At 38.7% G+C, this 23,359-nt stretch overlaps 1 protein-coding gene across 6 annotated transcripts in view; it reads right to left on the reverse strand.

Annotated features, from left to right (window-relative positions):
* Positions 1 to 23,359, reverse strand: part of NT5C2 (5'-nucleotidase, cytosolic II) — a 143,857-nt gene that overhangs the window by 12,179 nt on the left and 108,319 nt on the right. For 2 of the 6 annotated variants that reach the window (XM_081104632.1, XM_081104634.1), the window contains exons 4-9: positions 10,935 to 11,052; positions 9,571 to 9,666; positions 9,273 to 9,296; positions 1,782 to 1,873; positions 1,591 to 1,648; positions 482 to 575 (exon numbers count right to left, since the gene is read on the reverse strand). In XM_081104632.1, the coding sequence (XP_080960758.1) occupies positions 482 to 575; positions 1,591 to 1,648; positions 1,782 to 1,873; positions 9,273 to 9,296; positions 9,571 to 9,666; positions 10,935 to 11,052 (482 nt within the window). Of the gene's footprint in view, positions 1 to 481; positions 576 to 1,284; positions 1,511 to 1,590; positions 1,649 to 1,781; positions 1,874 to 9,272; positions 9,297 to 9,570; positions 9,667 to 10,934; positions 11,053 to 15,366; positions 15,428 to 23,359 lie in introns of those variants that run through there. The other 4 variants (XM_081104633.1, XM_081104635.1, XM_081104636.1 and 1 more) reach the window with 3 other exon arrangements.

Raw genomic sequence — 23,359 nt, forward strand, 5'->3', positions numbered from 1 at the left:
ATCAAGGACAACAACAAAAGTATTAAAGTCTTATACAGTGGGGCCTTGACTTAATGAGTGTCCCGACTAACTAGTTTTTCGAGATGTGAGCCATCTCTCGGCCGATTTTTTGCTTTAAGTTGTGAGCTAAAATTTGGGTTACGAGCCAGCTTCAGATACCCCACCGCTAGTTGGCGCAGCGAACGTCAGTGAATGCCACATCAGCCCAGCATCACGTGTCTCACTCGTTCACTTCTCGATTTGACATACGAGTAATTTGAGTTACGAGCTCCGTCATGGAACGAATTAAACTCGTAAGTCAAGGCCCCACTGTAAAGAGCTATCACTAGGGGGCAAATCTGTTTTGTGAGGGTTTTTTTGTGTGTGTGTTGTTGTTTTTTAAAGAGGAAAAACTCGGTTCTACTTGCACCTAGAAAGTTAATGTCAGACAATATAAAACACATGCCAAGAGTGAGCAGGTAAAGCAGCAGCTCCTAGGTACCTTGTAATGAACCCAGTCAACAGCATCCCTTACATCCTGGAACATACTCCGGTAAGACATGAAGAGGTCCCCATCTTTAAATCCCGTTTCACAGCTACAGAGAGATGAAAAGAACATGACAGGGAATCCAAAGGAGGGTAAATAAAATATCACACATTACCCAGGGACCCAAAGATTCCATTATCACATGGATAATGGCACTGGCTAATTAGGAAAATAATTACTCCCTAATGAAAATTCATCCGTCCACCAGAGATGACTATAGTGTTCAATGGAATACAATAACTGTAAATAAATACAAAGTGATAGAATATACTGAGTGGAAGCTAAAAAGCCAGTTTCAAAAACATCAAGTTCCTTTATTAATCACTTTTAAGAAACAGGTTCCATCAAAAAAAATTTAAAACTTAAAGTTGGTAATTTAGGTTCTCTCTACCCTGACTTTTCTAACATCTCTAGATACAAAGGTATTGCATATTTTCTATTTAGCACTCTACCAAATTCAGTGCCTTGAAGTGAGTGGGTAAGGCCTAGAAAGGATAAGGAAGTTAGAAAACTCTAGCACATATAGCTGAACTTTCAGCAGTGGTTATGCAAATTCCTAAAAAGGAGAGGGTAACTTATTCAAGACGTAAGCAAAATTTTACTTCAGGGAGGATAAACAGTATTTATTCCTCAATCAAATCTTGCTGGGCCTGGGAATGAAATTAAATTACCATCCTGAATGGCTCCTGGGTAGCTGCTGTGAAATGAGTAGGGGGGTTTTAGTGTAATTCTGCTTGACAGATAATCATCACACAAACCTCCCACTCAGTTGTCACAATTAGCACCTCTGCTGGCCGTCTTCATTCCCAGGAGAAGCCAATCAGAAGTGGTCCCTTCCAAACATGGCTGCAGCACACTGGCAAGAAGAGGGGCCGAGTGGGAGGTGAGAGCCTGCATGGAGCTGCTGGTGCCGTCCCATCTCTCAGGCTGGCAATGAGGCATCTCTCACTAGCACTAAATTCACTTCAGAAAAGCAGAAAAGACCTACAATGGCCAGTTCTCTAAAACCCTGTACATTAATTTTAAAAAAAATCAATTGGAAAAAAATTATAGCACATACATACCTGGTATATCTGGGACAATTAGTAAAAAAATCTACTAGGCAGGCCAACAGGTAGGTCTCTGAAAAATGAAGAATAGATATTCATAAGTTTTAGGTGAGAAAATTCAAACTTATTTTATCTCCCTTGAGCAAAGACAAATAATCATGGAAAGAAGAGAAAGCATCAGTTATATAAGCATAGAATGAATCTACCTGGTAGGTTGAATAATGTATTCAGAATGTAAAATCTTTCAGTGTCATCTCGTTGGATAAATTTATTTGGATACTGCTCTCTAGTTTCTGGTCTGAAAGAAAAAAAAATTTAATTAACTGGTACTCAAAACTAACATTATAAAAACTATGAGAAATATTCATCATTCAAAAATCATTCAAGCCTGGTCAGTGTAGCTCAGTGGTTGGTTCTCGGTCAGGGCACATCTCCTAGTTGGAGGTTCAATCTCCAGTGGGGGGCATGCAGGGAGGCAGCTGATCCATGATTCTCTCTCATCATTGAAGTTTCCCTCTCTTCTCTCTGTTCCTTTCTAAAGTTAATAAAAATTTAAAAATTCATTCAAATACTTATAAGGCAGACTTCCAAATATTACACATAAAGATGGACAAGCTCGGGTTGCAGCCCTAAAAAGTTTTCGATCTGGCCTTCGCTGGTGTGGCTCAGTTGGTTGGAGCATCGTCCTGTGCACTAAACAGCGGTTGCCAACTGGTGGTCTGCAGGTCCGTGAGGTCCAAAAGGTTGGCAACCCCTGGTTTAAGGAAACCTTTGGAGCAGCGGTAGCCAACTGGTGGTCCGTGAGGTCCGAAAGGTTGGCGACCGCTTCACTAGAAGGTCACAGGTTGGGTTCCCAGTCAAGGCACATACCTAGGTTGATCCCTGGTTGGGGCACGTACAGGAATCAACCGATTGATGTACTAGTATCTCTCTCACACTGATGTATAACTTTCTCAAATGAGTATTTTTCTCTCTCCTTTTTTCCCCTCTCTAAAATAAATTTCTAAAAAAGTTGTCAGTCTGTTAAGGGACATTTATAACAAGGTAAAAAATCACAAGAAAGGTGCAAAGAGCTTTGAGAAAACTGAGGAAGGGGAGACCATTTCAACTTAAGGGATTGAGAAAAGTAAATGTGGGAGTGAGGAGAGAAAAATCTAGGAAGGATTCATGAAAGGGGTGGCATATGAGCTGATCCTTACAGGCTAGGCAGACCAATTTAGAAACTAGTCCAATTTGAGTAGAGAAGGGGGAGCAGAGAAAAATAAAACTAGAAAGATAAAATGAGGCAGATTATGCTATTGTTCTTAACTTCCTTCAAGTCCAGAGTGCCACTCACAGTGTTTAAGCAGACGGATAAAATCAGCAGAGCTAAATTGTAAAAATATGAAATCAGTCTTAGGATAAAATGGGGGGGGGGGGGGGAAATGTGCTATGTTGCAAAAATGGCTACAAATTCTTCCTATCTCTTTATAATATGACTTTGCACTTCCTCCTATTATGAGACTCCTTGAACAGCAATAAATGGGATCCAAACAGACTTCGAAAACATTTGTGCATTAGGGCTTGCCTACTCTTGGAACTCTGAGACTACTATATGAATGAGAGTGAGAATGCCTGCTGGATGATAAAAGGCTCCATGCAGAAACGAGGCACCCCAGCTGATAGGCTGCCAACTGCCAGACATGTGAGTGAGGCTATTTCAGATAGAAAAATCATTCAAATAGTCTAATGGCTACATGTAAGGCAGACTTCCAAATATTACACAAGAAGATGAACAAGCTAAGGTTGCAGCCTAAAAAAGTTTTCAATCTGGCCCTGGCTGGTATGACTTGGTTGGAGCATTGTCCTGTGCATCAGAAGGCCATGGGTTCAGTTTCTCAGATCAGCTGAGGAACCCCGGAATCATCCAGCTAACTCTCAGAATTTTGAGCTAAATAAAATGGTCATTGTTTAAGCTACTAAGTTCTGAAGTAATTTATTATGCAACAAAAGCTAACTGACACAAGGAAGAACTATGAAATCAGTTAAGTGGTTATTGGAGTAGCCTAGATGAGCAGTACAGGCTTATGATGGCAAAGGACATTAAAGGGAAGAATGTATTCAAGAGAGATTGTCAAAGTAAAATGAACAAGACCAGGCATCTGACTGGATGTGGCAGATGAGGGACATAAAAATCAAAGGTAATGATGTTCAAATAAATAAATAAATAAATAAATTTTTAAAAAGTAAGAAAAAATAAGACAACAACAAAAGATAATGATGTTCACATTAAGGTGTCTCTCAGAGGGTAGTGGTTTCATTAACAGAAATATGAGAATTAGATAAGACGTAGATGTAAGAGGAGTTTTATTTGGGATACAGTAAGCTCAAAGTAAACATATTTTTACGAACAATTAGAAACAAACATCAAGAACTTAAAACAGAGATTCAAACTTGAGAGATAACATCTATGCATATGTAGTAGGTGAAGTCATGAAGACTGTTATCCAGTAGAGGAGGCCACTTAAGAGTACCAAAAAGAGAAGACTGAGAATATATTCACGGAGAACATTTAGGGTTCAAAAGAAAGAAGCCAGTGAAAACAGAAGTTATTAGAGACGCATGAGAACCTTGGAGAGTGAAATGAAACACTGCAAGAAGAGGAAGGGGATGGTATTAATAAAAATATTACAGAGGGGATAACCAAGATGGCAGCATAGGTAAACACCGGAAATTGCTGCCTTACACAACCACTTCAAAAATACAACTAAAAGAAAAAAACGGACATCATCCAGAACCACAGGAAGGCTGGCTGAGTGGAAATTCTACAACTAGAAGGAAAGAGAAAAGCACACTGAGACTCAGAGGAGGTGCGGAAGTAAAGTGCAGAGGTACGGAGGCTCATGTGGAAAGGGCTGGCAACTGCGGACACGGTTGTCTTTTTCAATCAGGAGGGAGTCTCAAGCTCCTGACTGCTCTGAACTCCAGTTCCGGGCGAGTCTCTGGGGACCCAGACTCATATGGAGAGAAACTGGACTGTCTGGCAGCGGGCGGAATTTGAGGGCGGCTTTCCCTCAGAGGTGCTTGCAGCGATTACCTGGACGCTGAGACTCGGGGCCTCTTAGGGCAGGGCTGAGGAGCAGCCATAGCTGTTTGCTCGGCCCTGTTGATCCCCTGAGACCCCGCTCCACCCAAGCTGTGCACAGAGGCTTTTGCATATAACAGGCCTGGCCCTTTGCGATCTGAAAATTACCTAACAAACTGCAGCTAGGTCAGAGAGACCCAGAACTTCCAAAAGAAGGCCCAAGGCCCCACAGCAGCTTGCATTGCTTCACAGCTGGGCCTCATCTGGGCACCTCCAAACCCCAAACAAAGAAGAGTAATCTGCACATCTCTCCATAGCTCCTGCTGGGTAGCCTCAGGCAGAGGCTAAATTAGCACCTCCTTAGAGATCCAAGAGTCAGTGTACCTAGTGGTCAGAGTGGGACCATCCAGATTACAACTCCTCAGATCCATAAGGGACACACTCAGGGGGCAGACTCAGTGAGCACCAAATCCCCACTCAGTGAGCACCAAAGCCCCACTTGCCCCAGAAGGGTGTCTCCAGCACAGAAGTTCTCCAACTGCAGACACAGCTGATTCTCACAGCCAATTGACCTGGAGGTCAATTCATCCCAGTGATACCTACAACAATCAAGGCTTAACTACAAGACTATGCACAAAGCCCACAAAGGGGTGCACCAAGAGCGTCCACCTCAGGTAATTGGGGAGGCTGAGCCACTGGGCCCTATAGGACACCTAGCACAGAAAGCCACTCTATCAACACAGGGAAGCATAAAAAATACGGAGACAAAGAAACAGGTCACAAATGACAGAAATGGAGGAAAGCAAACTACAGGATATAGAGTTCAAAACCACACTTACAAGGTTTCTCAAGAATTTTCTAGAAACTGCCTATAAATTTAGTGAGACCCTCAAGAAATCTAATGAGACCCTCGAGGTTATGAAAAAGGACCAACTAGAAATTAAGCATACACTGACTGAAATAAAGAATATTATACAGAGTTCATGCCGAAACCGGTTTGGCTCAGTGGATAGAGCGTCAGCCTGCGGGCTGAAGGGTCCCGGGTTCGATTCCGGTCAAGGGCATGTGCCTAGGTTGTGGGCACTTCCCCAGTGGGGGATGTGCAGGAGGCAGCTGATCGATGTTTCTCTCTCATCGATGTTTCTAACTCTCTATCTCTCTCTCTCTTCCTCTCTGTAAAAAATCAATAAAATATATTAAAAAAAAAAAAAGAATATTATACAGAGTTCAAACAGCAGACTAGAGGATCACAAGAATCAAGTCAAAGATTTGAAATACGAAGAAGCAAAAGACACCCAACTGGAAAAACAAAAAGAAAAAAGAATCCAAAAATATGAAGGTAGTGTAAGGAGCCTCTGGGACAACTTCAAGCATACCAACATCCGAATTATGGGGGTGCCAGAAGAAGAGAGAGAGCAAGATATTGAAAACCTATTTGAAGAAATAATGACAGAAAACTTCCCCTAACTGGTGAAAGAAATAGACTTACAAGTCCAGGAAGCACAGAGAACCCCAAACAAAAGGAATCCAAAGACGACCACACCAAGACACATCATAATTAAAATGCCAAGAGCAAAAGAGAAAGAGAATCTTAAAAACAGCAAGAGAAAAACAGTTACCTACAAGGGAGTACCCATACAACTGTCGGCTGATTTCTCAACAGAAACTATGCAGGCCAGAAGGGAGTGGCAAGAAATATTCAAAGTGATGAATAGCAAGAACCTACAACCAAGATTACTTTACCCAGCAAAGCTATCATTCAGAATTGAAGGTCAGATAAAGAGCTTCACAGATAAGGAAAAGCTAAAGGAGTTCATCACCACCAAACCAGTATTATATGAAATGCTGAAAGGTATCCTTTAAGAAGAGGAAGAAGAAGAAAAAGGTAAAAAAGATACAAATTATGCACAACAAATACACATCTATCAACAAGTGAATCTAAAAATCAAATGAATAAATAATCTGATGAACAGAATAAACTGGTGAATATAATAGAATCAGGGGCCGAAACCGGTTTGGCTCAGTGGATGGAGCGTTGGCCTGCGGACTGAGAGGTCCCGGGTTCGATTCCGGTCAAGGGCATGTGCCTGGGTTGCGGGCACATCCCCAGTGGGGGATGTGCAGGAGGCGGCTGGTCGATGTTTCTCTCTCATCGATGTTTCTGACTCTCTATCTCTCTCCCTTCCTCTCTGTAAAAAATCAATAAAATTATTAAAGAAAAAAAAAAGAATCAGGGGCATAGAAAGGGAGTGGACTGACTATTCTCGGGGGGGGGAGGGGTGTGGGGGTTGCGGGAAGAGACTGGACAAAAATCGTACACCTATGGATGAGAACACTGGGGGGAGGAGGGGTTAAGGGCAGAGGGTGGGGTGGGAACCGGGTGGAGGGGCGCTATAGGCGGAATTAAGAGAAACAACGGTAATAATCTGAATAAAGATTTAATTCAAAAAAATTACAGAGAAACAGAAAGGGCAAAAAACTAAAATATGAAAATACCCAATTCCCACAGTGAATTTATGGAGATCAACTAAAAATCTAAATAACAAACATTAAATTTAAATTTCATACTCAGAGTAACCTGTATAAATTCCTGCTTGGGTTGGTTAACTACAATGGCATAAATTCTGGATATAAAATCACATTATTTCTTTGTCACCCATTTGAAATAAGAGTTCCAATAAAGAATAACTTTGTAGAATATCTCATTTCTAGCTTTCCAAAATTTTCTGTAATGAATATTAAGGTGAAAGGGAATAGTAATTATATGCATTGCCCCCTTAGATATACTTTTCTATTCCCTCCATCATTAAAGAATAATTCCTGCCAAAACCGGTTTGGCTCGGTGGATAGAGCGTCGGCTTGCGGACTGAAGGGTCCCAGGTTCGATTCCGGTCAAGGGCATGTACCTGGGTTGCGGGCACATCCCCAGTAGGAGGTGTGCAGGAGGCAGCTGATCGATGTTCCTCTCTCATCGATGTTTCTAACTCTCTATCTCTCTCCCTTCCTCTCTGTAAAAAATCAATAAAATATATTTAAAAAAAAAAAAGAATAATTCCTTTGCATAAGGCTAATTAATAGTTATAAGGCAATTAGAACCCAAAAGACTTATAAATATAGTTAACAATAATATTTTGTTTAAATTGAGTGCCAAATCATGCTAATACATCTTTTAAATAAAAATTAATTCAGGGGGAGGTAATGTATCATAAAAGAAGGAATACTAGACTTAAAGTTGAGTGGAAAAGTTATATATAGTACAGACTACTGCTTACTTTGTGCAACCCATAGAATAAAGATTTGATCTCAATATTATCCTATTCTAAAACTTTAAAAGCCTTTGCTATTGAGGCTCCAACTCATTGGCAAGGCATTGTAAGGTGCTGCCTAAAGGAGCCGTAACTTCCCTTCCAGCCTTGTCTACCATGTTCTTCAATAACTCTCTCTCTCTCCTTCATCTTCCATCCTCAGTCCCTTCTTCTCCATGGACTTTTTGACTTAAAAGACCATGCAGTGCTAAGTGCTGGTTGAATGATTCTACATCCAAAAAACCTTCTTTTTGGATATTGAGTTAGTAAATCTAATTGTAGTACTAATTTATAGAACTGCTTCTCTCTTCTTCTTTGACTACCTGCCCTCCCCCACAGCACAAAAATCCCTTTTCAGACATTAATAAATAGAATGTTGGTTCATCTTCACTGGGATTCTGAATCATAGTGCCAATATCCATATGTAAAATAGCTTAGGTTGCTAGTACTACTTGCAATCACTTCACGTTTAAATCCTGCATCGTGATATTCATGGATTGTGAACAAACCCCTCATGAGAGGAACAGTGAAAGAAGGGCAGATATGACAGTGAAAGAAAGGCCTGTCCAGGTGTGTCAAGGTGGGATGTTTACTTCACACTTTTCTCACTATGTATACTTGGAAATCTTTGAGCCCTGAAGATTTCCAAGAATCAGCTGAAGAGTCTTGCATAAGATGCTTCAATTCTAAGTAGGGTCTTGCTATAACCGCAGATTTAAAGGAAACTCGAAGTTTCAATTAGTTGGTGCCTCTGATCATAAAATTTATTTACCAAAAATATATTGTCTCTTGGACAATTTCAATGTAGACTGTGGTGTTTTTACTACCTGGCCATTGAGAATGAATAATTCATGACAAAGTTACACGAAAGACTGACACGTAACCTATTTTGGTTTTAAGAGTCGCTCTGATCCTAATACAGTGCCACTGGTAAAGTAGGTAGTATAGTACTAGAGAAGATGTATAACTGTAAAGCCATAATTATAGAAGTTGTCAAACTGTGGTATTGTAATGTTTAAAGAGAAAATTGGGATGTTTCACTAAAAAATAGTAGACACTAAATTTTATCTACTGTTTACTAGGGTAAAAAGTCCAAATTAGTAAGAATAGTGAAAAATAGCCTGATTATAAAAATAAAGCTTATCCTTATTTGTTTTAAGTATTATTACCCTGTATTCATTTTTAACCCCATGTTTTAAAAAATTTTAACAATCTAATATTTGAAGCTATTCATTAGAATATAAAAAAATAGTGTATTAGCTGTTAAAAATCTTAGTCATTTACACTGTTGTAGTTTTAAATGTTTCAAAGCACTTTTATGTACATACCTCTTCTGAGCAGCTACCTGAGAACTGTATTAAAAGGAGAAAATAAAAATCTTAGAATCTCAAATAAGTCAAAGCCACTAGTTCTTTTTGGGTAAGTTTCAAGATTACCATTTTTGGATGCTCTATCATTAAAAAGCACTTATTTTAAACAAAAGATAACTGCTAGCTCTATTTATAAGTCAGCTTGGGTCTTAACTGCCTGATAAGTAATTGTAAAGGATCCTTAAGACATTGTCATCTTCATATTGTTTGACTATACAAATACTAGAAAGAGACTAAAAGGTTTCTTTGTACTCACCCCCTTATGAAGTTAAATCCATGTGCACAGACCAAGAGATTTCCATAGGCATCAACTTTCAAAAGATTTCCATATAGTGTATCAAAGACAAGTCCCCTATGTGAAAATGAAAACATTATCAATAATGCAAAATTATACAGGCAATAATCTTATGTTACTCAATAACCATGAACCAAACTCATCTTATTCAAGCTTTATGGCAACTCAAGTATGTCCTAAAACAACATAACCCTAGAGACTAAAGTAAGTGAATGAAATCTTAAAAACTAAACCCAGAGCAACTAAAAATTATTTACTCTGTCTAGATAATCACAACTGTTTTCTTTAAGGAACGAGATTTTAATGAAACAAGTTATAAACTATAATTCCTCTTAACTCAGCTGGTTCCATCCTAAAACAGTCTTAATTTCCTTGGACAAAACTGAGCTGGCTTATATTTCCCTCTTTTAGATGTTGTATATGAGAAATATATGATGGTGACATCTCAAAAAAACACAATTTTTCTTAATCTTAAATCTTTCCTAATCAAATTTATTAATGTGAACTGTCAAAAGGCTCCCCTAGTTCAGTGGTTGAACATTGACCTATGAACCAGGAGGTCACAGGTGTAGGGGTGTGTGTGTGTGTGTGTGTGTGTGTGTATTTTAAAAAGGCTCTTCCAGCCCTGACTAAGTAGGTAGCTCAGTTGGTTTGAGCATCATCTCAATACACCAAGATTGTGCACTGGATCTCCAATGAATGCATAAATAAGTGGAACTACAAATTAATCTCTCTCTCTCTCAAATCAATCAATAATTTTTTTTTTTTTTTAAGAGGGCTCCTGCCCGGCCAGCATGGCTCAGTGGTTGACCACTGACCTATGATTCAATCCCAGGTCAGGGCAACTGCCTGGGTTGTGGGCTCAATACCCAGTGTGGAGCATGCAGGAGGCAGCCAATCAATGATTCTCCTTCATCACTGATGTTTCTCTCTCTCCCTCTCCCTTTCTCTCTGAAATCAATAAAAATATTTAAAAATATAAAAAGGCTCCTGATTACCAAATTAAGTGTATTAGCAAAACCTGTAATTGCTTTCCAACAACCAAAGTTATATATAGGTAGGAACATCTGTGACTGATTACTGCCCATCAGTTTTACTAGTAATCCTGTTTCTTTTCCATAAATGGATCTCCTTCAATAACAATAAAGCTCAATTCAAGAATAGAAAAGATATGGTATACATGAAAAGTCCTTGATAATTTTAAAATCAACATCAACCAACTGAAAAGAAAAACACACCTTTTTATTTTTTAATCAGGGCTGCATTTGTAATTATTAAATAGGGGATAAGTGAGGTCTTAATTCAAAATAATCTTGAAAAATTACCTGGTAGGGAATGTAGAATCATAAGCAAAGCTGAGCAGTTCCTGAGGATAGCCAATAGAAACTAATCTCTCCACAGTAAGCTCAAAACCAAGGGACTCATACTCTGGGGACTTGTACACTGCACACAAAAAAAGGTTCTCATTAAAAGAACAGCCAATTAAAATAGAAGGCAAACAAGTGAATTTCTACTCTTCCCTCCCTTTCCTAAATTTCTACCAGTTCCTCCCTCTTTCTAAATCTGCCTCTTTTTTTCTTCTTTTTGCCCCAAATCCATGTTTTGTACTGCACCAAGTAGTCACAGAACTCAATTGTTAGTTTGTTCAAACGGGTAATATTATATACAGTAGGAGCAGCAGTAACAGTTAAATTATCAGACATTTCAGAATAGTTCTTTCATTTTTAAGGAACCTAATTCAAACATTGTTTTCCTCTTTATTCTTTCATACCTACAATCTAAAAGAGGGGGAAGAAACTAATATGCACAGTCGTGATATTAACCATGAGAATGTAAGTAAAATAGAAAACTGGGTAGAGGTCTATATCTGTTGAAGGCTTCACTGGTGTGCATAACTGGTGTACAAATCCTTAAAAATGAGCTATGAAAAAACCCAATCTATTTTTGGAATTCCTATTTGGCTTGGTAGCTACATTATATTCCTTCTTTAAGCAGCATAATTCTATTTGTCAGGACTCACTTGTTTTCTTATTAGCCCTAACAATATTATGGTCATCATAATTGCAATTGTATAAGTTTTTACTGCAAAATCAACCATAAAAAGACATGTCTGAGATAATTAGAAAAATCAGGATATGAACTTGGGAGTTACACGACATTAAAGAATTATGATTTATTTCACCCTGGCCGTGTTACTCTGTGGTTAGAGAGTTGGCCCTTATAACCCAAGGGTCTTGGGCTCAATTTAGGTCAAGGGCACATACCTGGGTTAGGGTTTACTCCCTATCCCCAGTCAGGGCACGTGTGGGAGGCAACCAGTTGATATCTCTCCCTATCTCTCCCTTTTTCTCTCTTTCTCTCTACCCCCCTCCCTTCCACTCTCTCTGACAAGTAATGGAAAAAAATATTCTCTGGTGAGGATTAACCAAAAAAAACACTGTGATTCATTTTATTAGATGTGACTATGGAAGAATTGGGATGTGCAAGTATATGTATAAAAAATATATATGTCTTCTTATCTGCCAAAGAAGCACACTGTTTTTTACAGGTGAAATAAAATGGATTTTGGAATATGGGGTTTTTCCTCTTATATCGTATATAGCTGAAATTTTCTATAATAAAAAATACTTTTTAGAATCATCACTGCAGTTCAGCATAAACAAAATGTTGCTCCTTTAATTAGGCTTCTTCCAAATGAAATATTTAGTATCTAGGCAAGCATCCTTCTGTCAGTCTCTAGGAGTGGGTAAGTCATATTAAAAAAAAAAAAAAAAAAAGACCCCCCCCCACCACCACCACCACCAAAAAAAAGACCTGTTTTCTTGCTAAATGCCAAATGAGGCCAAAAACAAATCCATTCTATTCCTACATTCTCATAATAATGCAACTATTATCATTACATTATTATAATTCTCCTATCTATGATTAACATACGGCCTATGGCTCCAACTATGATTTTTTCATTGCAATTAGTCTGCTTATCCAAGTTAATGCTAGTATTTTAATGAATACAATTCAACTTTCCCTTTCCAAAAGCAATCCTTTAGACCAGCTGTCGCCAACCTTTGGACCTCACAGACCACCAGAGGTCTGCGGACCACCGGTTGGCAACCACTGCTTTAGACTACTTCTGAAAATACATAAAAGAAAATCATAATACTGGTTGCTCCACAGAAGGGAGATGAATGGCTAAGAGACAGGGGAAGGAAGAAGGAAGACTTTATGTATCTTCTTTTGTACTAAAAAAAACAAACTTGTAACATTATTAATGTATTTGATCTGTTTTTAAAATTAAATTGAAATTTTAAAAAAGCAAGGTGAGCATTCAAAGTCCTTTAAACATTTGTCATTTCAAAGCCTAGAATTATTAAGGTCCTTTAGGAGATGCACTGAGTCTCATCTCATCAGAACAATGCCCCCAAAAGTTGTCATTTCTTTTGTTGTCTTGGGGTATATTAATAAGTTAATGCTAATGCTAACCCCAGCTAACATTTTCAAAACTGGCTATATTTTTTTCCTCCCCTCAATTCTAACCCCATCCTCACCCCACACAAAAATTTTTTTTGAAGTCTCAAGTGTGAAATTCTTAAATCTAGATGATGTATACTGTGATAAAGGAAGTGTTAAATATTCATACATATTAACAGGGCAGGTCAGGTGTATTATCATAAAAGCAGGAAAGCATGGTATCCACTGATGTCAATTTGAATTAGTCTGAGAATATAAAATAGTATCTCATACCCACCCAGTGATTCCACCACAATTGATAGAAAATAACATTTTAAAATTTCCATAAAACAAAAATTACTTCCCAATCTACAAAGCCCCACTTATTATAAGCAATAGTTAATGAAACAAAATTCCAGTATAGCGAACCTATTTGCGTAACCCATTGACTCTTATGATTTGGCCTATAACAAATGTTTTCAATTAAAAATTTTTCAGAAGGATAACTTGCTCGATCTGCCTTAAGAATGGGAGACAAAAAACAAGCAAACAAACCTCAATTCCCTAAATGAGCAATTTTCCCTAGTTAGAAAATCAGGTAATTTATAGAATAATGGAGTAATAGTGATTAAAACTATGTCTATGAGACACTTTGGACTGAAATCCAAAATAATTTGTTCAGAATTTTTAGTAGGGGAAAAAATATAAGATGGGGAAATAAAATCTCAGATCCCTATTTTGCCAGAACAAACCCTAGAATTGCAGAAAAAATAAAACCCTCTACACTTGCCACATTGTATTTATTCCAGGGCAGAACTCCTCTCAAGTGTTCAATTGAGATGACCTTCTAAAAATTCCACCTATAGAAATAAACTTTAAATTTCCTTTCTCTCAATGAGTTTAGGGTACTTCCCAAAAATACCATGTATTTTCCCCATTTGCTGACCTGAAGTTATATAATAGCAAGTACAAACATTAGCTGAAGCAAGAATTTAGGTTACCCCTAAGTCTCATCCAAAGCTCTTTGTGGTGGGGTGTACTACACTACCACTGTTAAAAATGAATTTCTAGATTACATAGCTCATCAAAACTTAAGCTTGGGTGTTGAAACCCACTATCCCTCCAATTTCTCTTATCTAGTCCAAAATAAATTGCTCTAGTCACAGATGGGAATGGATTTAGCAGGGAGAGGCCAAACTCCACTTAGACAACACTATCTATTTCACTAAGCTCTATATTAATCAGTAAGAACTATGAGCTATTGACATTTTCTCATAAGCTTCCCGGATAATCATTTCAGCAACACGAACTCCCAGGTCATTAAATCATCTGTCAGGGAACTATAAAGCACAACCAGGGCTTGAGAAGCAGAACCACAGCTGCACAGAGCACTAGTTTAGATGTTTTGTTCTAAGTGTCCCTTGGGAATAATCACAATTTGTTCTGACCTGATGGCAAAATGACTATTTCCTAAAGCCTACACAGTACCACCATTTTTTGAAAAGTAAATACATACATAAATAAGTAAACAAATAATAAAATTCCTCTTTCAAACAAGCCAGCCTTGACATATGTGGAGAACTATATACATTACCTCTGAATATAGAGTGCTATGCCTCTCTACAGCTGCAAAGGCTCTAATTTTGATTGCTCTTGAAAACCTGGCCAGTAAATGATGCATAGTTTCAAGCTCAATTCTTACAACTGACTTCCCAAACACAGCCAGTAGCTTCAGAGTAAACATAACCTCACACATGTACTGCTTACTTCTTCTTCAACAAAGTCCTCAGGCCTATCCTAATTTACCCAATATCCAAAGACAAAGGAAAAAGTTATTTTAAGGGCTAGATTCCGAAAAAGAGGACTGCTTCAGCCACTACGGCAGCACACAGTGTCCTCGGGTTACGCAACTAGCCTAAAAGAGAACAACCGAAGCTTTGAAAGCTAAAGCTACCGAGAGCATTTAAAGATATTCTTTACTCCATCATCTCCAAGGAAAAAAGCAGTTCTTCAAAAGATATCAACTGCATATTGTAGGGATAAGAGCTCTGAGCTCTGTTTAAGTAGATGCTATTCATACAAGAGAGAACTTAAACTTAGGTAAGAGGAGACAGTGCGCCTTTGGAATGAGCCAGAAACTTTCTGCAGGGAAGTCTGGAATTCTCATGCACTTTTTACCTTTGCCACCAAGACACACTGTGGTAGTAGTTTCTAGATTTAAGGGGGGGTAGAGGAGGGGCGCCGGCAGGAGGGCAAACCTCTACAGAGGTTCCAGCCTAGCAGAGTGCTGCTGCCAAAATGAGAACTCACATGAGGCAGATGCAGATGCAGAGTGTGTCACTCCAGTCTTGAAGGAGTTACACTGGCTCTCCTGTTAAAAAACAAAATAAAGCAACAAAACAAAACAATAACAAAAACAGGTTTAAAACTATTGTGATGGGCTGGAGTGGAGAGATAGCATTTGGAAATTGGTATTTATAGGAGTTACTGCCCCCTCCTATTTAGAAGCCTGTGATCATCACTACAATTTGTCTAATTGCCCATAACAAGGGTATTAAAAATAAACATTAAGTATTGTGCATTATTTACTATTCTGGCACCCTGAGCCTGGAATATAACAAGTCTGATCCTGAAATGTAAGTTAAAAGAAAAAACAGAAAAAATTTATTTTTGTCTTTGTTTATTTTCTCTAGCATATTTCAGGTTAATATGGTAGAAACTGAATGCAGCTGGTAGGCAGTGTTTAAAATTGAAACAGATTAAATAAAGATTACAAGAATGAACCAGAGCAGTCTCATGTTGTTTTTGAGTACCTATTTAAATTAAGTCTACCTATACCTAACTATCCACTCTTCTATCCTTCCAACACCTAAATTTGCCATCATAATATAGACAAGAACCAACTTCATGTTGCTAAAAACCTAACCCGATGTCTAAATGTAGAAAAAGGGAAATTTTAAAATTTTTATTCTGTCAGTGGATATTTCCCCTTGTAAGTGCAGTCATATTATTCCACTTTCATAATGTTAAAGAAACTACCCAGTCTAGCAAAATAACTGACTCAAAGTTACATGAAGAACCCTTACAGACACTGACGTTTTTAAGATATGTATTACTTTAACCATATAGAGAATCATTTGCCCTAGAGATAATTCAGGCTAAACACACCATCAGACTTCTCCAACTTCTGGATTTTTATGAGAAATGGTATTAAACAGAAATAAATGACTAAATATAATGTCTAAAAGTCCTAAAAATATTACAACTAGGAGAAACCACCACCACCAATTACTATAAAAAACAAAATCCAACCCAACCACACAAGAATAGTTATTTGCTTTTATGCTGTAAATGCGATCAACATCAATGTTCTCTAGTTATTTAGGCTATGTAATGTTGGTTCTCTAAGACTAGAATATTTTAAGGAAACTTATAAATAAAATCTTTTCAATTCTCAATGGAAACAGATACTGGACTTTTCCTACTCTCCAAAATTATTTAAAGATCCTAGCACAAGAACAGACATAATAAAAATTTTTATAACTAACCTGAGATCAATGATCTAAAAAAAGATGTTGAAAATTTCTAACTATCTCAGTTTTTATTTACGTAAAATATAACAACTAGATACTATACAATACTTTTAGTAATCCTATATAATAAAAGCATAGTATGCAAATTGCCCCCTCCACTGGGATTCTTTTCAGGAGTACGACCAGGGGGCAGGGCCAGCCGGGGGGAAAGGAGAGAGTACCCAGCTGGCCACTGCCAGCCACTAGGGACTCTACCAGTGCACGAATTTCATGTACTAGGCCTCTAGTATAAAATAAAAATAACTCCCAAATGCCTAGATATGTAAATAACAAGTGGAGTTTGAAAGACTGACTGCCAATTACAATTCATTACAAAGCAAAATTAAATGGTAATTAAAAGATGTACTTGTTTAAAAATTACTGAGCATTAGGAGAATGAATATTTTAAAATAAAATGAAAAAAAAATCACCTAACTCAAATTTCTCCCGAGAACCTATACACTTACTAGGAACTTGTATATAAAGTATTTTCTTCAAAATTATTGAGATAACTTTAAAAAATGCTCTGTAATCAAAGGAGCTTACTGTAATAAAAAATTAATGTAGCTAATATGTAATTTTCCCCCTAAAATAAAAACAGTTCATCGCACTCTGATACCTGTAACTAAATTTAGCAAAATGTAATAATAATTTGGATGCCTACTGTGTACTAGGTACATTTGGCCCCTCATATCCATGGGTTTTAGATATTATTCAACAGAGAATAAATAGAAAATATTCATGGGGGGGGGGGGTGAGGGGGAGGTGATAGTTCCAGAAAATTCCAAAAAGTAAACTCAAATTTGCCATTCATGGAACACTACACTGAATTGCTGGGGTCCAACCCCAGCAGGTCCAAGGGTCCCCAAAGGTGTGGACAGAGTCAGCAAAGAAGGAACGACACAGAGGCAGCGTTCAGGTGATCATCATAGTCGGGTTCTCTTGTCAGGGTCCAGATTCTGTCTAGGTTCTCCAGTCAGGTTCTGTCACTAGGTTCTCCAGACTGGTTCTGTAGCCATGTTCCCTCGCTAGGTTCTGTCCAGGTTCTCCAGCCAGGTTCGGTCACCAGGTTCTAGTCAGGGTCTCTTGCCATGTTCTATCCAGGTTCTGTAGCCAGGTTCTGTCTCTAGGTTCTTCAGCCAGGTTCTCTCGCTAGGTTCTGTCTCTAGGTTCTGTGGCCAGTTTCTGTCCAGAGGATTTTTTGCCATGTTCTCTCGCTAGGTTCTGTCTCTAGGTTCTGTCTCCAGCTTCTGTCCAGGATCTTTTGCCATATTCTCTCTAGCGAAGTTCTTCTGTCTCTAGGTTCTGTGTAGGTTCTGTGTGTAGGTTCTGTGTGTAGGTTCTGTGTCCTGTTGTCTTGTTACATCTGTATTTATACCAGTTGATTCCAATCCTATCAATCTCTATTCCAAAGGTTAGGGCGTTTCTTATCTCCATTCCAGGGAGTAAAGATTATGTAGCTTAAGCATGATTGTTCGTAGTTAAAGTGATTAATTACCCGCCTGGCACTTAGTTAAGGGGTTTTATTCCCTCCCTAACTTCAGGGGAAAATCCCTACCTGGGGAAACAACCTTTCTCAGAGAGGTGACCTTGATTAAAACACATAGTGCCAAGAAGGTGAGCAAACATATTAAGAACAGTATGCCATATATGCCAGGATGGACCGGCTCCCGGCACTGAATCCATACGCATTACGTGATGTGTAGGTATACCCTGCTATGCAAATACAAGTAATATATAAAACTCTAGGCCATCTATATAATAAAAGCCTAAGCAATCGTTACAGTGCAACGACCAGAACGACCGGTCGCTATGATGCACACTGACCACCGGGGGCAGACGCTCAATGCAGGAACTCCCCCTGGTAGTCAGTGCACTCCCACAGGGGGAGCACCACTCAGCCAGAAGCCAGGCTCATGGCTGTAGAGTACAGAGATGGTGGTGGGAGCCTCTCCTGCCTCTGTGGCAGTGCTAAGGAGCAGCGAGCTGAGTGGTAAGGAGCAGCAAGCAGGCGGGTGGTAAGGAGCAAGGGATCCAGGACTGCTAGAGGGACATCTGCCTACCAGCTAACCCCCAAGGGCTCCCAGACTGCGAGAGGGCGCAGGCTGGGCTGAGGGGCCTGCCACCTCAGTGCACGAATTTCACACACTGGACCTCTAGTCTATATATATAAAAAGCCAGCGACCAGAATGCCGAAATGACCGGTTGCTATAACGCCCACTTCAGCCAGCCAACCGGCCCGATTGGGGGCAAGACCGGCCAGCCAACCACCCGTGGCCCCTCCTCCCCGCTGGCCCGGCCCCTGATCTGCCCCCATGGGGGCTGGCCAGCTGAACCCCACTTGTGCACGAATTTGTGCACCGGGCCTCTAGTTTTATATAAGGCATGTGAGCATTATCAGATTTTGGTATCCAAGGGGATTCCTGGAACCAATCCTCAGCAGATATTAAGAGACTAGATTCTGAGAACAACAACAACAACAAATTACTCATGGTCATTGGCCTGAAAGAGCTCATAGTGCAATACAGAGATATACTAGATATTTATAATAAATTTTAGAACATCAATAACAAAGTGACTAAGGAGATACTGAGGGATAGAAAAAGGGGTCAATTAACCTAGCTTAGGAATTTTCTTAAAACTATGTATGATTTATTCAGGCTTATCCAGACAATTCATTTTTATGGTCTGTATCTCAAGGTACTATATAAAGTTTACCAAACTTTCCAAGATTCAGATTTAGATAATATATTCCAAACACCTATCTCAGGGTCAGAGAAGTAGCTACACAGCTAGAGCTGACTTCCCTGAATGAATGAGAGCCATATGTTGTCAACTGTGTGATAACTAGATTTTTATTTGTAATCTCCCAATTTTTAATTGCTGACTCAATTTGAGCCAAAATCTATTTGAGCCAAACTATGGTCTAAGGCAGTGAGTGGTTCTCAACCTTCTGGCTCTTGAAATACAGTTCCTCATGTTGTGACCCAACCATAAAATTATTTTTGTTGCTACTTCATAACTGTAATGTTGCTACTGTTATGAATCGTAATGTAAATATTTGATATGCAGATGGTCTTAGGTGACCCCTGTGAAAGGGTCGTTCGACCGCCAAAAGGGTCTCGACCCACAGGTTGAGAACTGCTGGTCTAAGGTCTGAGAATATGTAAGCAGAAAAGAGGTAATCAAAAGTAGTTATTACATTAGGACTATTTTGAAAACAAATTTATCTAGGTTGAAAACAGTCCATGATATTTTTTAAATTATTCATTTTAGTAATTTTACTGTTGCAACTAATAATGCTGTGTGTATTACACACAGATGAGTCTGCTCCAACTCCTGGCGACCCTATGAATGAGTGATGTCCACAAAGCCCTGAACTCAACAGCCCTGCTCAGCTGTCGATGCATGCCTATGGCTTCTTTTATGGAGTCAATCTATCTCATATTTCGTCTTCCTCTTTTCCTGCTGCCTTCTATTTTTCCCAGCATTACTGTCTTTTCCAAAGAATCTTGCCTTCTCATGATGTGCCTGAATTAGGCCAACTTCAGTTTTGCCATTTAATGCCTCCAGTGTTGTTTCAAACTTAATTTGCTCTAGGACCCACATATTAATCTTTCTGGTGGTCCAGGATATCCACAGTGCTATCTTCCAACAGCATATTTCTTATGAATCAGTATTTTTCTCATACTAACTTTTACATCTGTACATAGTACAGGCCTACCTCAGAGATATTGCAGGTTTGGTTTCAGAGTACTGAAATAAAGCAAGTATCGCAATAAAGCAAGCGGTAATCTTTCTGCTGGTGAAGAGTCTTGCAGAAAGGATATTCAAACAGAATCTGCAGATGTTTCCTGATAATTTCTGATATTACATTTCTCATTGCTCATAACCTGCTGGACATTTATGACAGATACTGGGAGTCACAGGAAATTGCCACAATCCAATGAGAATTATCAGGGTGTCTCATTAACAAGGACTGAATTTGATGCCTCACAAAAGGAGAAACCGAAAGACACCACTTCAGGATGATCTTAAATTAAACCTGGATGCCTTTGGGCCTTTTTAAAGTCTCTTAAGCATTTTTAAACAAAACAAAAAAATAAATAAAATAAAACAAACTGCAAAACTTTTTTTTAAATATATTTTTTTTTATTTCAGAGAGGAAGGAGAGGGAGAGAGAGATAGAAACATCCATGATGAGAGAGAATCATGATCGGCTGCCTCCTGCAAGTCCCCCACTGGGGATCGAGCCCACAAGCTGGGCATGTGTCCTTGACCGGAGTCAAACCCGGGACTCTTCAGTTCCCAGGCCCACGCTCTATCCACTGAGCCAAACCGGGTAGGGCCGAACTGCAAAACTTTTATTCCCTAGAGCATTATCTCAACTCTTTCAGATTTTGCTTCCAGATCTGGCCCTCAACCCTGGCTCAAATAACCTTTTTTAACCTTCTTTAAGGTTTGAAATTTTTTTTGTAAACACTGATATACATATATCATGTGCAAAGAATGTTGCTAAAGTAATTTGGGATAAGAATGGAATTATAAATAGGCCTGCCAAGTACTTTTTATATAAAACACAGTCCACCGTTGGACAGTGGCAAAGCTAATATACAAGACTCAGTATTACCTAGATTCTAAATATTGACTTTCGTGAATAAACTCAGCTGTATTTAGTAAACAAACTGGCTAAAGCATAATTAGTATACACGATCTCATTAGAAAAATAAAGCATTAATCTACAGTATTACACAGATAAGAAGCTAAATGCCAATACTACATTACTCCTATAGGCAGATTTCAGGATTAAAATTTATTTAGGTTCAAGACAATCAGGAAAAATTAATTTATGTCAATAGACAAGATTTTTGTTTTGTTTTTAATTTTATATAAAAATGTCAATTACATAGAAATCTTACAAATGAACTACTAACAACATAAAATATGGCCGAAACCGGTTTGGCTCAGTGGATAGAGCGTCGGCCTGCGGACTGAGGGGTCCCGGGTTCGATTCCGGTCAAGGGCATGTACCTGGGTTGCGGGCATATCCCCAGTGGGAGATGTGCAGGAGGCAGCTGATCGATGTTTCTCTCTCATCGATGTTTCTGACTCTCTATCTCTCTCCCTTCCTCTCTGTAAAAAATCAATAAAATATATTAAAAAAAAACACACATAAAATATGCATAACTCACTTTACAGAGATAGCTGATGATAAAGAGATCATCTCTGAAAAACTGTTTATGGTATTAAGTGGCATTCAGATGAGATGACAATAATAAGGTTCCCATTAGGATAGATTATGTTACTAAACACTGTAACTAAAAATCATAAATTAAAAAGAAAATACAAGTAAGCCCATCAATTTTTTTTTAACAAACTAAAACAAAACAAAATAAAACCTCCCAACTTCATTCTACCAAAGGTCTATATAGTTTACTTTCAGAAAATTACAAGTTGAGAATTATTATATATATAGTTTTAAACCCTTTAAGTACAAGTATGTATGCTTGCCTCACCCTCTTATTTATTAGTGACAAATCAAAGCTTTAAATGATTACTCACCGCCAATTCTATCAACCCCATGACATGGAGAACAATATTCTCAAAATAAGTGAGTAATCAAAACCAAATCAAATCATACCACCACCCTCCCAAAGAAAGTCTTCTGTGGCCATTATCTAAAATATCAAAAACAGAGCTGTTTCCTTATGAAAATAGCTTATATCCAATAGCTAATATCCAAATTAGGTCCCACCTCCCACACTTTCCATAAGAGTCATATAATTTCACACCTTGAAAACAATGAAAGAAATCTTTGAAAAGCCCTATGTAGATGTTTTCTCAGAACAAAATTGGGCAGTTTACAGTATAAAATAAGCCCTAAACCAATAAGCACCCTCTCTCAATAAATGCACCATTCAAATCATGCCTGCCATTTGAGATGTCTATCCACACACTTCAGATGCATCAACACTAGGCTCACTATCAATGTCACTATATCATAACTCTGAAAACTAGTAATCCATCTATGCTGTAAATCAAGCATGTAAAACTCGTGGACCAGCCAATATAACAGTATGTAAGAAACGTTTTATTTATTTATTTATTTATTTTAAAATATATTTTATTGATTTTTTACAGAGAGGAAGGGAGAGAGATAGAGAGCCAGAAACATCGATGAGAGAGAAACATCGATCAGCTGCCTCCTGCACATCCCCCACTGGGGATGTGCCCGCAACCCAGGTACATGCCCCTGACCGGAACCGAACCCGGGACCCCTGAGTCCGCAGGCCGACGCTCTATCCACTGAGCCAAACCGGCTTCGGCAAGAAACGTTTTAATAAAAATTTTGTAACTTAGTTTTTACAATATCCTGTTATACATAATCCTATCTAATAAAAGAGAAACATGGTAATTAGCATACGACTGCTACCCTTCCCTTTGGCTAAACAGGGCAATATGCAAATTAACTGCCAGCCAAGATGGCGGCTGGCAGCCAGGCAGCTTGAAACTAACATGAGGCTTGCTTGCTTCAGTGACTGAGGACTCCAACGTTCCCCACCTGCCGCTGCCGGCCTCTGAGCAGCAACTCTAAGCAACTATGTTACAAATATAGAAGCTAAACAAAACCCCAGAAACCTGCTTTAGTCCACGGGCTTTAGCCAGCAGGATCGCAACATTGTTTCAAATACAGAAGGTAAACAAAGGTCAGAAACCTGCTTTCAGCAGCA

The sequence above is a fragment of the Myotis nattereri genome, assembly GCF_964212035.1.
Source record: "Myotis nattereri genome assembly, chromosome: 13".
NCBI classification, from domain to species: domain Eukaryota; kingdom Metazoa; phylum Chordata; class Mammalia; order Chiroptera; family Vespertilionidae; genus Myotis; species Myotis nattereri.